The 16725-nt window shown below is 38.9% G+C and overlaps 1 protein-coding gene across 2 annotated transcripts in view; it reads right to left on the bottom strand.

Annotated features, from left to right (window-relative positions):
• Nucleotides 1-370: 370 nt before the first annotated feature.
• sema3bl (sema domain, immunoglobulin domain (Ig), short basic domain, secreted, (semaphorin) 3bl) overlaps nucleotides 371-16725 on the bottom strand; it is a 75455-nt gene continuing 59100 nt past the window's right edge. The window contains exons 11-16 of one of the 2 annotated variants that reach the window (XM_020635335.3): nucleotides 11568-11799; nucleotides 11298-11389; nucleotides 11015-11056; nucleotides 10654-10879; nucleotides 7282-7409; nucleotides 371-6218 (exon numbers count right to left, since the gene is read on the bottom strand). In XM_020635335.3, the coding sequence (XP_020490991.1) occupies nucleotides 5706-6218; nucleotides 7282-7409; nucleotides 10654-10879; nucleotides 11015-11056; nucleotides 11298-11389; nucleotides 11568-11799 (1233 nt within the window). In that variant the 3' untranslated portion in view covers nucleotides 371-5705. Of the gene's footprint in view, nucleotides 6219-7281; nucleotides 7413-10653; nucleotides 10880-11014; nucleotides 11057-11297; nucleotides 11390-11567; nucleotides 11800-16725 lie in introns of both variants that reach the window. The other variant, XM_020635334.3, reaches the window with a different exon arrangement.

The following is a 16725-nucleotide window of genomic DNA, read 5'->3' as shown; positions in this document are numbered from 1 at the left end:
CATCAGCAACAAAGACGTTTCTGTCACTTTAAAACACAAAGGACTTTAAAATAGTACACTTTTTCATCAAGTAGGTGTATTTTTTGTATTTAAAGTCAGTTGTTGTTTTGAATGCACATATTTTTGCACATTATTTCACTGTCTTACTATATCTGTATTTATATTTTCTATTTTAGTTCATTTTTTACAGAGTTGCAGGTTTCCCCCTAGTTCTGAGAGAAACTTTTTTTTTCGACTTGTCTGTTTGTCCATTATGTACTGTATGACAAAATTGACAATAAAGAGGCCTGTGAAGTTTTGACTTGCAAAAACTAAAAATAATTCCCTTTCCCGCAGAAAATGAACTGAAATACTTCGTCAGGAGTCACCGTTTTTACATCAGAAAATCCACTTTTATTGCTGTTAAAAAGCTTACAAGAATGAGGCATGCATTGTAGAAAGACACTTAAATAAATCACAAATACATGTTTAAATGAGGCTCTGTCAGAGACCCCACAACCTGCACAATGTTACAGCACAAAGAACAGCCACTTCATGTTACATTTTAAATTCTATGATTCTTACACCATTGCCCAAAGCTAAACCCTCATTTAGAGAGTCCTGTTGGCTTCATTTTCAGTCTGATCTTATTTTCTGCTAAAACCCTGCTTGTTGAACATTTCATGTTAAAAATGCTTCGACAGCCCGTGTGTGCTTGTTGGACGGCTGACTTCCAAAGTTCATGGAGGCCTTAACCGTAATCCCATCATGTGTTTTTAATGCAGTTTCTTCTTCCAGTGTCTGTTACTGACTGAACCTTTGGTTTGCCTGGAGCAGAGTAGCTGTGCAGATCACCTCATGTGCACACATTTAGTTGATTAGTGTTGTTCCAATCAGGAGGAGCGGCTAATCAGAGAAATCACCCGGTGTAGTTTAACAAAAGTTAAAACAATATACATTGACGACTGTCTTGAGTCTCTGTTGAACGATAAAATCCATCAAATGTTATAAATGCTGTTAAATACTACATTAAAGAAGTATGCAGTCTTTAAATTCAACACATGTTTTAGATAAAAGTCAAAAACCATTGACCAACAGCACTGAACGAGGACAGTTCAGGAGTAAAAATGTGAATGGAAGATGCAACACCACGACACACTTTGAAACTGAAATGCAATCGTAGGCTTTACAATGTTGGTTTTAAACATGCAGGAGTTACACACTAATAAGCAGCAATGCAAATTCTGGTCAGCTACTTAAAAATTCCATATTTGAAAATGCACAAATAAAAAATCACCCTGAAGTATTGTGTGCTTAAGACTCAAATCCTGTCAGTATTTAGTTTGCTGGTTCCTTCTTAGATCAGTGGTTCTCAACCGGTAGCCTCTGGACCCACCACCACTCCACATGATGAATCACAACCAAAATCTTTGATATTTTTCAACCATTCAGAATTATTTAACTAAAAAAAAGTGGATTTTTGGACCACAACGGTCCGAAACATGATAGAACAAAAATACAGAATAAAACAAGCATCTTTTAAAAGATCTCCATAAAGTTTTTGACTCCACTATTTTCTCCGGGCACAGATTCCCGATCCACTGAAGACATGTCTGCGACCCACATTTAGGTCCCGATCCACCAGTTGAGTACCACTGATGACAGTTGCAAGAAAATTGAAACTTCAAAAACACCAACTTTACAATCACAACAAAAAGCATATACAACTGTTTTTAAAGACATAAACATTCACTTTTATTTTATCCACTTGATAAACTTTATGAAATCAGACCAGACTAAAACATAAAACTGACGATCCACTGTTGAGTTTATTTTCATGAGTTTACACTGTTTTCTTCCCTACAAACTATCAGACTCTTTGATGCATACCCCCTTTATTTAGTAATTTTCTGTAAGTTTAGTTAGTTACACATCAGAAGCAATATTAAGAAAAACAAAACACAAGTGCAATCTAAGAGCTAGTCTTAAAATCCTCAAACTAAGAAAATAGAGTTAGCTGGAGTAAAATTGTGTCCTGTACAAACTGGTAATAAATATGTAACCATTTGTAATATTAACTTTGATAAGTTGGCAGAAAATGCATTTAAAAGACATTATTAGTTGCAAATACAGACTTCACCAGATGCTTTTAGTACCTTTAGAAAAAAATCTGTCTACTCCTAGTCCCAATCTTCACTCCTCTCTTTTCATTTGTCCATTAAGTCAAACCACCACGGTTACCGAAAGTTCACTGGTGTTTGAGCAACTTCCTGGCCCGTTTTAAAGATGAGTTCTCCCAAAATAAATAAGCCACTTTTATACAAGGAAGGATTATTATAATTTGTATAATTTAAATATCACATGGTTGCCAAAGCAGAGATGGAGGCCCTCAGTTCTTTGGCAACAAGAGGCTACTTATGAGCAGATCATTTAGTTTCTAACCGAATAACTGACTCAAAATGAATCCAAAAATCATACTTAACTTTTGTGTTGAAGTTTTGTCTTGTAAGTGGAAGCTGATGCCGTGACCACTTTGGAACCAGCATTTTTATAATCTTGGTTCAAGGTTTCCATAAAAACTGAATGCATGCTGGGTTTTGAATCAGGCAAATTTTAACTAGCAATGTAAAACACTAGACTTCCATAATGCATCCATTTGTGGTTACAGTGATACAGTTGAAAGCTTATCTTCATTTAAAAAAATATCATTTTAAAAAGTTGTGTTTTCAAATGATACTTTTTTAATTAATCACAGAAGTTTGATATAATGTTCACATTTTAAATTGCTTGTTTAAAATTCCATTAATTTGCATTCTAAAAGAGTTGTGTTTTTTTCCGTACTGTCTTAAGCTAATTTAGATATAAACCTGCTTTTATTTCGAAAGAAAATAATGAACTTCCGGTAGAGCAAAGGTTTCGACATTAACTTTACCAAGGAAGAAGGAAGTCATCACGGATTGAAAAGTAAATGGAAACAGCTAAAGGGAACAATGAAAAGGTGAAATGTTTGATATCACAAGGTGGAGTGGTCCACTTCACCGTCCAGGAGTTTTTCTAAAGTGAAAGGAACCTTTTAAAGGCGCAGTGGTGTTGTTCTTTTCAGTTACTGTGACAACAGGGAGACGCTGCGGTGGCTCACCCACGATGCATTGTGATTAACGGGTTAATGCTGACAGCCCTAAAAAAGAAATGTTTTGTAATGTCTTTATTTTGCAGGTTGATTGATTTGAACATTTCATCCTGTATCACTGAAGCTCCAAATGATGCTTCTACCATCAACATACAGCCCTTAATGGAAACGGAAGATTGTTTGTTCTCTCCTTTCATTGCTCTTCACTGACCTCCACTTTTTTCCCTCTGTATTTGAGACACGTCTTTTCTTTATCTGCTCCGTCTCCTGAACTCTTAATCATTTCAACCCTTCGTTCTCCTCTCCACTCCTGAAGGTGAAATCATTTTTTTTAACCTTTTTAACCCCTAAAGTTCTATTTTAACAACACAACTGAAGACAATAACAATGTGGATTATCATGTGTTCAAACCATGAACCGTCTTAAAACCAGTGTTTACAAAGCAGAAAGCACAAGATTAGAAAGTACAGCTGACCCAGCTTCACTGTTCCCTCTATTGTTAGAATCCCCTATAGGGCCAATTGTCTCCCAAAGCTAAAGCACAAACGAGTTCAGTGGATATTTCATGTGAGAGGCGATATTACGACTGTGAGGTCAGGTTATGTCATTTTTCCATTAATATGATTTTCTACAATTAGCTTATAAGTAAACCAAAACTTTAAGGTGATGTGTTTGGGTGTAATTCATGTAATGTAGTGAACAGTCATGTGAAAATTAGATCACATACATGGTTTTCATGGAGTTTAGACACCTAGAGATAAACAGTGTAGTAATTTGGAGCTTGACTGTGGCCATTAGGTACATTCCATGAGGTGTAACGGTATGTATCCAAAAGCATGACAATAAGCCATTTTGATCTCTAGCTGGATTTCAATAGAAAGTTCAACTCTCACAAGTTAAAATAAAGCAATGAGCCTTTAATCTGTTGAACCATCAACAGTCGTCTCATGGTAGCTTCCAGTTGAGCTAGTTAAGCTTATATATTTAGTATGATGTGTGTGTGAGAGTTGGGTCAATGCAACAGTTTGCAAAAAACCTAAATTCCCCATTGTCCATGAGCTATGGCAAGATCTGATACAGCAAGTGCCTACAGTGAGCCGGTGTTTGTTATCAACATGTGCCTCTTAAATATATTTAACTACATTTTCTGAGTACTGTAAGGTCAGTTATGTCTTGTGTTGAGCTAAAATATGAATATTATATCGCAAAAAGCCAAGTGCAGAGAAAAGTTAGGGACATTGAGCAATAAATATATTTTTTTTAAACATTAGCCGTTTTTTTGCACCGCAGGAACTTTTAAATAGTTCTAGGAACTGTTGGAACCCTCCCCCCTCTTTTTATGATTCCCCTCCGCAGGAACTATGAATAATTTTAGTTCCTAGATCCCTGTTAAGAGGAACCGTATTGCCTCTTGCTTCAAAGTAGGTACAATGGTGGTGCGAATGCAGACAGAAAAAAGTCCCCATGGTGTTTAGTTCTCAGGGAACTCCCCTGTGGATAGCTCCACTTCAGAAAGTCCCTAGAAGTGTGGTAAAGTAGAAAATAAATGGAGAGTAAGTTTATATGTCCCTGTGTGTCAGATTTGCACTTTGCAATACTGAAATATTTGATGCTCCTCCTTTTATAGCCCCAAAAGCCAACTCGGAAAACACCTATTGAGTTCATTAAAATTAACTGCCAAGTGGTGAGGTTGGCAGGGAAAAAAAACATACATCCAGAGGCTTTGTCTGTTTGCAGACTTCTGCCACTAAAAGGCATGGTAGATAGACTGAGGTGTGTTCGTTCCAATTTGTGGGTTTCATGAAAATAATGGAGTTGGAAATGAAAACTTAGATTCACCAATTTCCAAAACTTTAAGTTTTTAGGTTACCTCTTGAGTGGGGAGTGTACATATCTTAATCAAAACATACTCAATAAACAGCGTTCAAAGAACTTCAATCATATCCAGATCTGTTGTGTTGACAGCGAGGGAATGGAAAAGGTTTCCGACTGTTCTTCGAACTATGAAATAGTTCCCCTGGTCCAAAAACACCTAATGAGGCTGTCGGTAAAGTCAGTCCACCAGCATGCACGTATACACCATTGAGGGTTAAGATTTGAAGGTTTTAAATGACTTGATGAAATAAGAGTAGTATCTGTCACTTCTAGGTTTTTCAGTGTGTACAAGAGCGTATGTGTGAGAAGGGAAGCGCAAACAAGCATCCTCAGAGTGTATTTAATAGATTGTCTCTTGTCTCCTTTCTGTTAGCTTGATAACGATGGCAACAACCAGTTCAGTTCAGTAGCAGTCAATTTCTGTGGAGTCTATTCAGACAACTGAACTCTTAAGTCTTTGAGGGCCATATATCCAGAACCAACCCTTAGAACCTCATCTATACACATTCTGATTTTATAAAATCCTTTCTGTTTAGGTCAGTGGCAGGAGCAGACAGTTTTCTCATCTTATTTTCTCAAATACAAATCAGAAAGTTCTGACCATTGGTTTTGACGTTTTGCTCGTCTTGACCCTTTTTACAGCCCAGTTAATCTTGTCCTGTTATGTAATCTTTGTCCCTTTCTATTTGCATTTTGAATTCCCCTTTTCGCTCTCCATTCATTACTCCTTCCATACACTGAGATCCCTTGGCGTCCGGTTCCGTTCTCCAGAGCTCTTGCTACGAGCCTTTCTGGCGCTCTCCTGTGCCTGGCGGTACTTCTCCAGCATACCCTTGTGCTTCCTCCTCAGCTTGTCGTTGCACCACATCCTCTCGCAGTACTCCTCCACATGCGGCAGGTTAGACGGCCCAATCAGCTGCATGATATCCTTGAACCACGTACGCGACTGGCCCATTTGGTTAGATGAGCCCCTGCTGTATGCAGCACAAGGCATCCAGGCCCTGTAGCTTCCTGTTGAGCGGTCTTTGAACGAGTCAGACAGGCCGGCCATGTTGTCACGTGCCATAAGCTCATCCACAGTCTCCCCCTGGAGGACTTCAAGGGTGAGGCGGGCCAGGGTCTGCGTGAAGCCATGCTCTTTAGAGCGACAGATGTACACACCTTCGTCCTGGCGGAACAGACGACGGAACAGGAGGCCCTGCTCAGTAGACATGACTCGATCATCCAGCTTCACCTAAATAAAGCAAACAATAAGTGTGAAATGCTGGATAGAATGGACTTGAATATGTCTATAAAAAACATGCTACTTGGTCTCAATGTGGACTGATTATTTCTACAAGGTTGAAAGAATAGAATCTAGACGGTTATATCTTAAACCCTGCTAAGCAGCAAAGATTGAAACAATCTTTGGCTGATCCAAACACACTTTAAAAAGGAATCAGGGAGAAATAGGGCAAAGAGCATGTAATCTACTTCATTGTGTGGGAAAGGAAAGTGGTAGAAAATGGCTCTTTATACTGTTTTCTCAGCCTGAAATGCAACTGCAAGAATGTACCATGAAATCCAGTCACTGTTAGCTTTTACTTTCTCTCTTTCATACTTTAACTTCCTACCTTAACCAAGTTTCTTCTTTATTCAGTTGCACCTCTATTCTCTATATACCTCCTGATCCCTCCCTTTCTTCAGATTCCAACCCCCCTGCTTGTCCAGCTATCCTTTCATGCCAACACAAACACGACCGACTTGTCAGCTGGATTGGCAGCCAAATGTTTATTTGCAAGGAAATGGAGAGGGGTGGTAATGCCTTAATACTTGCACGGCTGGCCGGGGCTTTTAGCTAAGCTTGGAGAAACATACCCTCAAACAAATGAACGTTTACTGTGGGTGTGGGAAAACACAGCAATGTAATTTTCTAAGTGCTTTGCAACACCACTTTTAAGTCAGAGTAACCATCAGACATCAAGTGACACTTAAGGCCTTCAGTGGCATGTGGTCAAGGTTTGCAAAGAATTCCCTGTTTATCCAAGAGAACAAGCGTCTGTGCTTTTTCCTTTGAAATGTAACTACTTAATTTCAGCCATATGCCAAATGGCTGTCAAATGTGTCAGCCACGTGCAGAATTCACACACAAATCTCACTTTTAGAGGTAGTTACTCTGGCCACCGTTTGTTCTAAGTTTTCCTTCTTCCCCCAACGTTACCCCTAAAGTTTCTCCACCATCCTCACTTCATACATACTTCAGGATAAGTCAGGATTTCAATCTTTTTCTACTGATTGAGGTTGACATATCATCTTACCTCTTCCTTGTGGTTGTCACGTTGGACTAGCCAGGTAACAGTAGCTTGTGGAGAGCGAGGAACACACTCCAGGAAGGTGCTGTTGTTCTCAGTCCCATACACCACCCTGTCTTCTGCCACATCAAGGTCTTCTGGTTATAAAAAAGGAAACAATTGAAAAATAAAAAAAAATAAAAAAAATGAAGAGCATCAGAAGGCAAACCACTGTAAAGTAAAATACTTAACCTCTACTATGTGTTAGAGTCCCTGAATATTCACCTGATATTTCTTTTGTACATTGGTACCATATTTTAGCATCAATGACAGAGGGGCTGAGAATTAAGAGTTTCATTGCCCTTGACTGCTTCATTGTGTACGTTTTGCACATGGCAATTGACATCCTAAAACAATTTTTATCATCACACCGATCTCATGTATGGACGAAGAGTATAAACTAAACCTGCCTCTAAAAATCAGACGTACAATCTTATTCCCAACTAATGCTTTTAGTAAAAATGTGCAACTCATGTTTAGAAAAGCCAGTCAAGGCAAATGTCTGATATAAGAACTGATTGATTTAAGTAAACAGTTATGTACATAGATAAATAGTTGTGACATTTGAAAAACTCCATTAATGCAATCTATGCTGGGAGTAAGATGATCACATAGTTTAGCTTAGGGTCTGAAAAAGGGGTTGAAACTCATATTTGACCCTAATTTCCAGTCAGAAATGTCTCATTACACTTAACATAAACCACATCCACTTAACAAGTCTGTGTAAATATCTTATTTCAAGATATCACAAGCAAATAATAAGGCCTGAATTGCTTGTAATGAGTTAGAATAGCTGCCAATGACGCAAGCTGTATTTAATGAGGCTATGCCTGCGAGCTAGTTCAGGCATACAACTTGAGCTGCACTGATTTTACACTTGACAATGCGCTGTTTTCCACAATCACCTGATAACATCACCTCCTTACAATTCCCGGTCTATTTAAGCTGCAAGATTTCCGGTCTCCCCTTTGCTCTTTCATTGCCAGCTCTGACCTTCACCAGTACTGCACTCATGATCCACCCCACTACCATCTCAGCATCCATCCATAGAGCCTGGCGGGTTTAAGATATTATCCTTCACTCTTCAAATTTCTTAATGTCATGCAGTGATGAAGTTGGAGCCTAGATGCCAAACAAACCTTGTTCTGCAGCTGCAATAAATATTTCAATCCAGTGCAAACATGAGTTGTCTGACTGAACTTCATTTTCTGAGGTATGTATCTCATTTTAAGAAATTAATCGAGAAAATTTTATTTTTTGTACTGTAGCTCGCTGTGACCTGCGTGAATTATTTGGACTTATAGTTTTTGTTTGGCGAACAAGGTCTGTCTTGCAACCGAAGAAAGACCTTTTTTACTTCTGTTTGCAGTATTTATGCGCGGCTCTGCAAACTGGCTGCTGGCCAACCAAATTTAACATACACACTTAAGATCAATTTTAACCCTCTGCAAGAAAGCAAATTCCTCAAAACATTAAAATAATTCTTCAATGTCTTCAATCCAAAATATGCTACCGTCTGTAAACAAAGAAAAACCACAAACCTTAGAAAGCTGCAACAGTTCATTAGTCTTCTGAGTTTACATTCAGAATGAGTCTTTCACAACAGCTCAACGTCTTAACTAAGGATGATATTTCAATCTAAGGAATGATAACATGCCTCTGGGAATTCGACACCTTGGCACAAAGAAAGCTTGTAAAGCGAGAGCTTTTCCAAAGGCCTTAAGGCAGGCATATTTCATCACCTCAGCATTATACCCGCTCTCAGGTGAGCAAACACGAATCCAACACATGCACAAGTTTTTTCTACCTGCACTTCCACATCCTCACTAATCTCCTTATATCCGTCTTTTTACTTTCCTCCAGGTCCTCTTTGTCCATTCTCTGAGTATGATTTATGTTATTACTTTTTTCTTTGAACTTGCTTTTTATATGACAAGTGATAGCTGATAGTTTGAGCTAACATTTCAGCCTCTCAGTTCTTCTTTTCCTCTCTCTCTTACACACTGTTAAAGAAAAATATTGTGACCTGGAAATAACATGTACATGTCTCAGTATTAGTTTCTCACATCATTGCCCCTAAACACACATGTCTCACATAATCCAACAAGGATAAAGTTCGGGAGTGAAACAAGTACAATGTCGTGTTCTACAAGCATTAAATGTGAAATGTTTAAAACAGATATGTGTTTTGGAGAAGTTAATTTGTAATCCCTGTCTATTACCATTCAACATCTGTTTCAAACTGTTTGGATGAATTGACTTGTATACATCTGACTTTTCATGTTAACACACTCTGGCTTTCATCCTGAGATAGAAGAGGTATGAAGACAGACACTGACACAAACACACGGCAGTTTTCATAATGTTGGAACATATCCAACAGCATCGTCCCTGTACTAAAGAGGTGTGAGACTCATGAACAGTTTATACAAGAGCAGGGCCTCAGTGGACTGAGTTTCGCTGTCCACAGCTAAACAGTTTAGAGAGTGTAAAGGAAAGCACCACCCTTGTCCAGATGTTACAAGAAAAAAATGCTTATCTGACATGGGGAAAATAAACTTTGCTTTTACAAGGAAGTTTAGAATATGACATTAAAGGAGCAATATGTAACTCTGACATGTAGCATTTAAAAAGGGTACTGCAGTCCAAATTCAAAACATTGGAGAGAGCTGTCTCCCACCGCCCTCTCCTCCCTAAAGTTGATCTGCACGCAGTTTACCATGTGACGGAAACTGAAGCTTCAGTGTTTAGCCAACTCTGCATCGGTCCAAGAACTTTTCTGCTTTCTGATCACTCTCAAATTTTTAAAAGTCATCTCCAATATTTATTTTCGTTTCTGGTCTTAGAGGTCTGGTCTTATCAGAAAGGTTCAGAAGCTTTTTAGGTAATGTAGAATCAGTTATATCTGAACCAGTTTGCTTGCCCACTTACATTGCTGCAACATCTGTTGGTTTGCTGTTTGCAAGCCAACCAATTTAGGTATTTTAGCCTGTCATAATTCCCCCTTTGTAATTCTAATGGGTGGAAGCAAAGAAACATCAAGAACCCTTCCTGAAAAGGAGAGCCACATAGCCAGCAGCACTTAGCTTAGCTTAGAACAAAGAGTGGACGCAGGGCAAATGCTAGCCTGAAAAGCATTTACATGTTAACTTCTATTACATTAATACAAAAATAAAGGTGCTCAAATGACAACTTGTTGTTTTACATATGCTAACAGTTAAGCAGGCAGTTGGCCAGGTGCTTTATCTCCAGAAGTCAATCGACCTTGCATTTAAATTGTCCTGCATAATGAACCGAGAAAGCAGGAAGAAAATGTCTGAATAACATAATCAAACGTACCACTCAGATTCTCATCCATACACTGCAGCACTGGGTTTCCATGCCTGATGTCCTGTCTGCGGAAGCGCCGTTTGCTGTTGGGAATAAATTGTGCACACAGTGATCCATCCCAGGCGCAGTAGGGGTCTCTGGCCAAGCAGCACTCAGCACAGGCTTTCCCATAAGTCTCACAGCGATGCAGCTTCACCTGCGCCACCCCTGCTGGAGAGCCCACATACAGGGCTTGCTGGATGATGTGATGATACAAAGGGAGTTAGTGATGAGGAAGACTGGAGTTGGAATAAGTTCACAAAAGTATGCACTTAAATAATAATAATAATAATAATAATAATAATAAGTAATAATATCTATACCAACTTACCCTTTTCACTGAAATGTCCATGGATGTAATGGGGGTTGGCACCTGCAACAATGACAATAATTTACCTCAGGTTTTTGCTAATGTTTGATTCAGTTTTCTATGAGCATGGCTTTTTAGAAATTTCTGCTGGACAACAAAGGATTCATGAGAAATAACTGGATTCTCTAATGGTTAATGGCAGCTTTTTTCGGCACAGCCTCAAATAGATTGAGAAGGGATGAGAGATGCCAGATGAGGATAACAAAAAAGTGAATATTGAAACACCCAGTGGAGTCAAACCTACTTTAAAGACTTGTAGCTCCTCCAATGTGACTTCCTCTGTCTCCAGACTGTTTCCACTGTGCAAGGCTATGACCTTTAAAACAGTACCAGTGTCTGAAAGAGGTGTAGACACATACTGTAAGTGACAAAGTTACTGAGAGTAAACAAAACATCATCTAGCATATCCAATGTTTGCTCCCATCTATGCATAATTGAATGTTTGAATTAAGAATCCCATTTGAAAATGTAAACATCACAAGTGAGTGCATTTTGAAAGGAATGGATCACATACCTGTGCCAATGAACATGACATCATATTGCCCGTCTTCTGCCTCGACTCGGTCCACCACGATTTGTTTCAGCTTGTAAGGAATGTTGGCCTTTACGAGCACAGGCTGGCGCATGGCTGGATACACCGGCCGCCACATCAACGGGTGGTTGCGTGCAAACTGCAGCACAGAATCTGGGAAGTCCTTTGTGCTGCCAAACTCTCTGCCTGGCTGGTTGGTGATTTTACTCGGGCACTGGAGACAAAATGGATAAGAAAGATGTAGATGAATAAAGGTAGTGTAAGTTTTCTTAGGATTATTACTATGGAACTAATTTAGAAAAGACAACAGGGACAGTAAAGCACAGGTAGACAAACAGATCCAAAACAAAGAGAAGAGTAACATTTGACCATCTCCCTTTCAACTGACCATTCTACCCCACTGAAGCTTAGATTTTTTAAAGCATTTTTTGGCACTTTTTTCCTCAAGTCTTCTCAAAAAGCCTCATTAGCAGTTTTATTGGACTTTAAAATGCTGGATTAATGTTTCAAACTGCAGTTATAAAGTTATGGGTTTGAAAACGGCTCGAAAGGCGTTTGGTTTGCTGCTGTGAAAAATCCTCCAATCGAGTCACTGAGAAAATTAATGTGCCCATTCTTGGCCAAGAGACTCAATTCATTTAAAAGATTGAACAAATAAACCCATACACACTTCAGATCAGTAGATATTTGCAAAGAAGCGAATGTCTTTGTCACGCAGAGCTACTTATTTGATGTCTTATGTTAGTCTGTTTCACACATTTAATGCCATTATGGGTAAACAATGGAAAAAATTCCAGTTGTGCTATTCAGAAGTAATCAACTCTGTTGTTCCATCTGGTGAGGAAAACCACTATGAGTGATAGGCTTTTTCCTCCAGTGGATGCAAGTTAAAAACATGTTTTGAAAACTGCCACTCCATGTGTTGTCTGTAACAAAAGAACCTCCATGTATCAGGATGTAGCTTCCAGTTTTGTGAACCAAAGATAACTGATTGCAGCACTGGAGAGACAGACTTTGTTTTGACGGAGCTCCCATCTGAGATGAAATTGCTCCATTATGGTGCTATTATGTCACTATAAACAATATGCACTCCAAAAAGGGCAATGTTAGGGTCGATTTAATGTGTCCCTTGGCAGTACCAAAGACGGTTGATGCTGATCAGTAGAGGGTGCTAGGGGGTCGCCCAACCACTCCCCACAAGGAGAATAACATGCCCTGCAGTGAGTGTGCACTTCTGGGGCTGATGAGGCCAGGAGAAGCGATCCAGTTTGATATTGTGTTTACAAGCTACTATGAAAAGTGCTTCTGACTCCACCTTTAAAATTATAATGATGCTAATTCAGTTAGCCAGCTAAAGGCATATTCCAGTATGCATTGGCATCAAGCTGACCAACTAAGATATATTCCGGTCCATCTGTGAGAAATTGTGCCCACCCTTGAGAACATTGATCTGGCAGCCACTGAGCAAAGAGCTCCAAAATTAGATCAGCTACTCTTTGGGGAGTTACAATTTCACTCAACAAGAACTGAGACCAAAGAGCAAGATATCACAACTCGATAACCCTGAAGCATAAGAAGTATACAAACGGGGAATCTGATCATTTTGTGACGGTAGGGTTATCATTGGAAAAAGTTACTGTAAACTGACTAAAATGAAAGCACATGTAAAAGCCATGAAGCTGAAACTTTTCCAAAGATTGTAAGTTGTGGTTGAGGAGGATGGAATTGACATCGAGTTCAGTACACATTCCTAAGAGAGCACTTCGTCATCCCAATCTGGCAAATCCCAATGCCTGATATTGCTCTTCCAGATTGTACACTCATATGGTATAAATATTGTTACTTTGCTTATCACAACAGAAACTGATCCATACAATAGCCCTCGAATGGTCTGGCTTCAATTTCACAGTGGGATCTGAAATGTGCTGACTCTAAATGCAAAGCTATCTATGTATAATGGAACATTCCTGTGAGTATGGTTTACCAAATGTCAATAATTATAATTCACTCCAGAAGGTGAGGAATGTTTAAGCAAATCCAGCAAATTCTGCTGACTTGAGGTTCTCAATCCCAAAAAAATGTAAATTTGTTTACTGTATAATTATTGATAATTAGTAACACGTGCATTATAATCCTGCAACGTCTCTCAGACTGCTCAAATGCGACGCAGATCCTTGATAGCATCATCATCATGTTTATTGGCAGACTCAGCAGTCTATTTGAAAACAGATTTAAACAAACAGGATAAAAACACAATGTAAAAAACAAACAGACAAAACACTACCAATACTGTAAAGGACAGCTGTACCAGTGTCTCCAAAGGGATGACTGATATCGCACAGAACTATGACTTGGATTCCTCATCAGCATTATAATGGAGTTCTGAGAATCTTCCAATCTGCAGATACATTTATTCATCAAGTTTCTCATAAGAGCATGGAAAGTGTTAACGCCTATATTACAAAATAGTTCACCTGCACGAGTCCATCAAGGTTTTTTATTTTTTTTAATCGTATCCTCATGGAGTCATCACTAGCGACTTGAAGCTTTTTTCAGCTTGCCTTTTTAAACCTGCCCTACAGGGGGCAGTATAAAGAGGAAAGAGGAGTGCAGAAGATATTCATCTTGTCATTGGTCTGAGCTCATTGAGAATTGTCTTGCCAACATATATTGTCGTGAGCATATCATATTCTGCAATGTCTGTACATGTCATCATCATCAGAGATTTGATCTGTAATAAAGTGCCCTGAATAGTGTATTTTGCTACAGACACTAAGCACCTGCCCTGACAGGTAAAAGTTGGGATAGTTGAGGTCCTTGTCCCTTTTTGACAGAGCTATTACCTGACGTGTTAATGTGCAATAACAGCCAAAACATATATTAATTTGGACAAAGATGATGCAGCTTAATGAGACAAAACATTCATAAACACACAGAAAATCAGCAAAATGCAGCAGTATAAAATGAATGTAATGTTCAAGTAGATCAGACTGCAGCTACAGAGACGATGCAACATGTCTGAGACTCACAAACCTCATAAACAAATGCAAGCACAAAACAAGCTATGCAGCACTAGTCTCCAGCCCTCTATGGAGGGTGTAAAGTAGAGCAGCTTGATTATTTGGCCCAGGAGAGAGAGAGGGAGACCAGGCACTGATTTTGATGAATTACTGTTTATCAGACCTCAAACAACACATGAATAAGGACTAATGATAGCTGCCGGACCTTAGTATTTATGCAGGCTACACCACTCTGCCTACTCTGTAACTTATACAAAAACACTTCTGTGCATCTTTATTTATTCTTTCTGTTCTTGAAACTAGATCACATTTTACGGAGATATTTTCCCTCTGGTATCTTCTGGCTGCTCAATCTCAATTATTGATTTACAGAATTTACTGATAGATGGATGGATAGCTGGATGTGTACTTGCTGTTTGTTAGTTAGGATCTGTTTGAATTGAGAACACATTTTACATTCTACTATATTTGTTTGAAACCAATGAAAGCAGCTAACATTTCCCAGACAGGTAGTACAAAGAGATGCTGAGATGATGCATTAAAAAAGATACATTCTGTTGATTTTCATGTCAGAAATTAAAGGTGCACTATGTAGTTTTGGTTGTGAAATTTGAAAGTGGGAGAAGTGAAACAATGCTATATTTTCTAGCCTAAATACTCAAACTTTATTCAAGGAAAAATTTGTCCCTGGAACACTGTTAGCTAAAAAAACTACCAGAAGAGTTATGCTTTCACTGTTGTGGGCCCCCCACCATAACTTCTAGCGTATAGCATTTTATCTTCAAACAGTGTTACAGGGACCAAATATTCCTCTGAGGACAGTTTGTGTATAGAGTTATGAACATATAAGCAGAATCTGTACACTTTCACATTTCTCTACCAAAACTACGTAGTGCACCTTTAATGAAAGTGGAAAAAACCTTGACATTTTATATGATGTATGGATAAACAGGGATAAAACATGTGAGCTAACCGCTTAAGGCTCGGTATCAAAGTATCAAACATGAGTCTTTAATGATGAAAAACGATGTCAGCTTGGAGACGAGCAAAAAAAAACAGTCATAACTGAATGAAATTGAATGCTGAAGTCCAGCTAAGATTGCTCTTAACACTCTAGTAAATCTACAATAACACAACTATATCATCCTTTTCTCAATTAGAGAATGTGTTCTGACATAAATTCAAACAATGTGCAGCACTATTTCAATCCAGGGTAAATATCCAGGGAGGATAGAACCACTAAATCTCTCTCAAATGAACCCTTTTGGAAGAGGAAAACTGAACTTTAATGTTCAATCTGGGGTTTAGTTTTGACAGGTGAGTGAGGAGACTTAGTGGATATTACACAGTATAAAGCATAACTCTGTTAAAAGATCCAGGGAAATGAAAAAACTGATTTAAAGTGGTGTGGTAGTGCAAGTGAGAAATTAAAATCTAGGTCATTATCATTAATTTTAAACTGTTTTGCAAGGGATTCTGATGAATATTTCATCATAAACATACAGGGAAGCCTAAGAGCCATCAGTTGTCAAATGACTTTTGATCCATATTTTACTTTTCACTCGTCTCTACTTCTCCTCCAGTTTTCACTCCCCGTGCCTCTTCATCAGCCTTCCCTTCACCATCATCGTTTCCCCTGTTTCCATTTTCCTCTCTGGTTCAGGCCCAAAAAAAAAAGTCCTGTTAATCAAGGAGTCAGAAGAGTGTAACCACAAGAGGTGTCTGCTCCGTTCTCACATTATTCATATTCCTTCTGCCTCCATATGCTCTGCTTCACTCTTGTAATGAGGTGGAATTACATGTGGGACGTGAGAGTGTGTTTGTAGGCGGCCTACGCACGTGTGGTTGTGTGTGAAACATGTCTAAATTACAGTGATTCGGTTTGGAGAACATGGCAGGTCTCCTCAGAGGGCTGGGATGTAAACCAGGAGGAGGCTCTGCGCTGTATACAGTCACCACAGCTGCACTATCACACACAGTAGTTTGTTTTACTGATATGGAAACTTCCACACCTCATTTTTTATGTGATTGCCTGCACTTCCTTATTAGCCTTTTTTTTAATTTCTGTTTCAGCACACTGAACAGTAGGCCTCGGTACAGAACTGAATTCCAAAATCTCA

This window comes from Labrus bergylta, chromosome 12 (genome assembly GCF_963930695.1).
Source record: "Labrus bergylta chromosome 12, fLabBer1.1, whole genome shotgun sequence".
In the NCBI taxonomy this organism is placed as follows: domain Eukaryota; kingdom Metazoa; phylum Chordata; class Actinopteri; order Labriformes; family Labridae; genus Labrus; species Labrus bergylta.
Note: the sequence above shows the minus strand (reverse complement) of the source record. Positions and strands in the feature narration are given on the sequence as shown.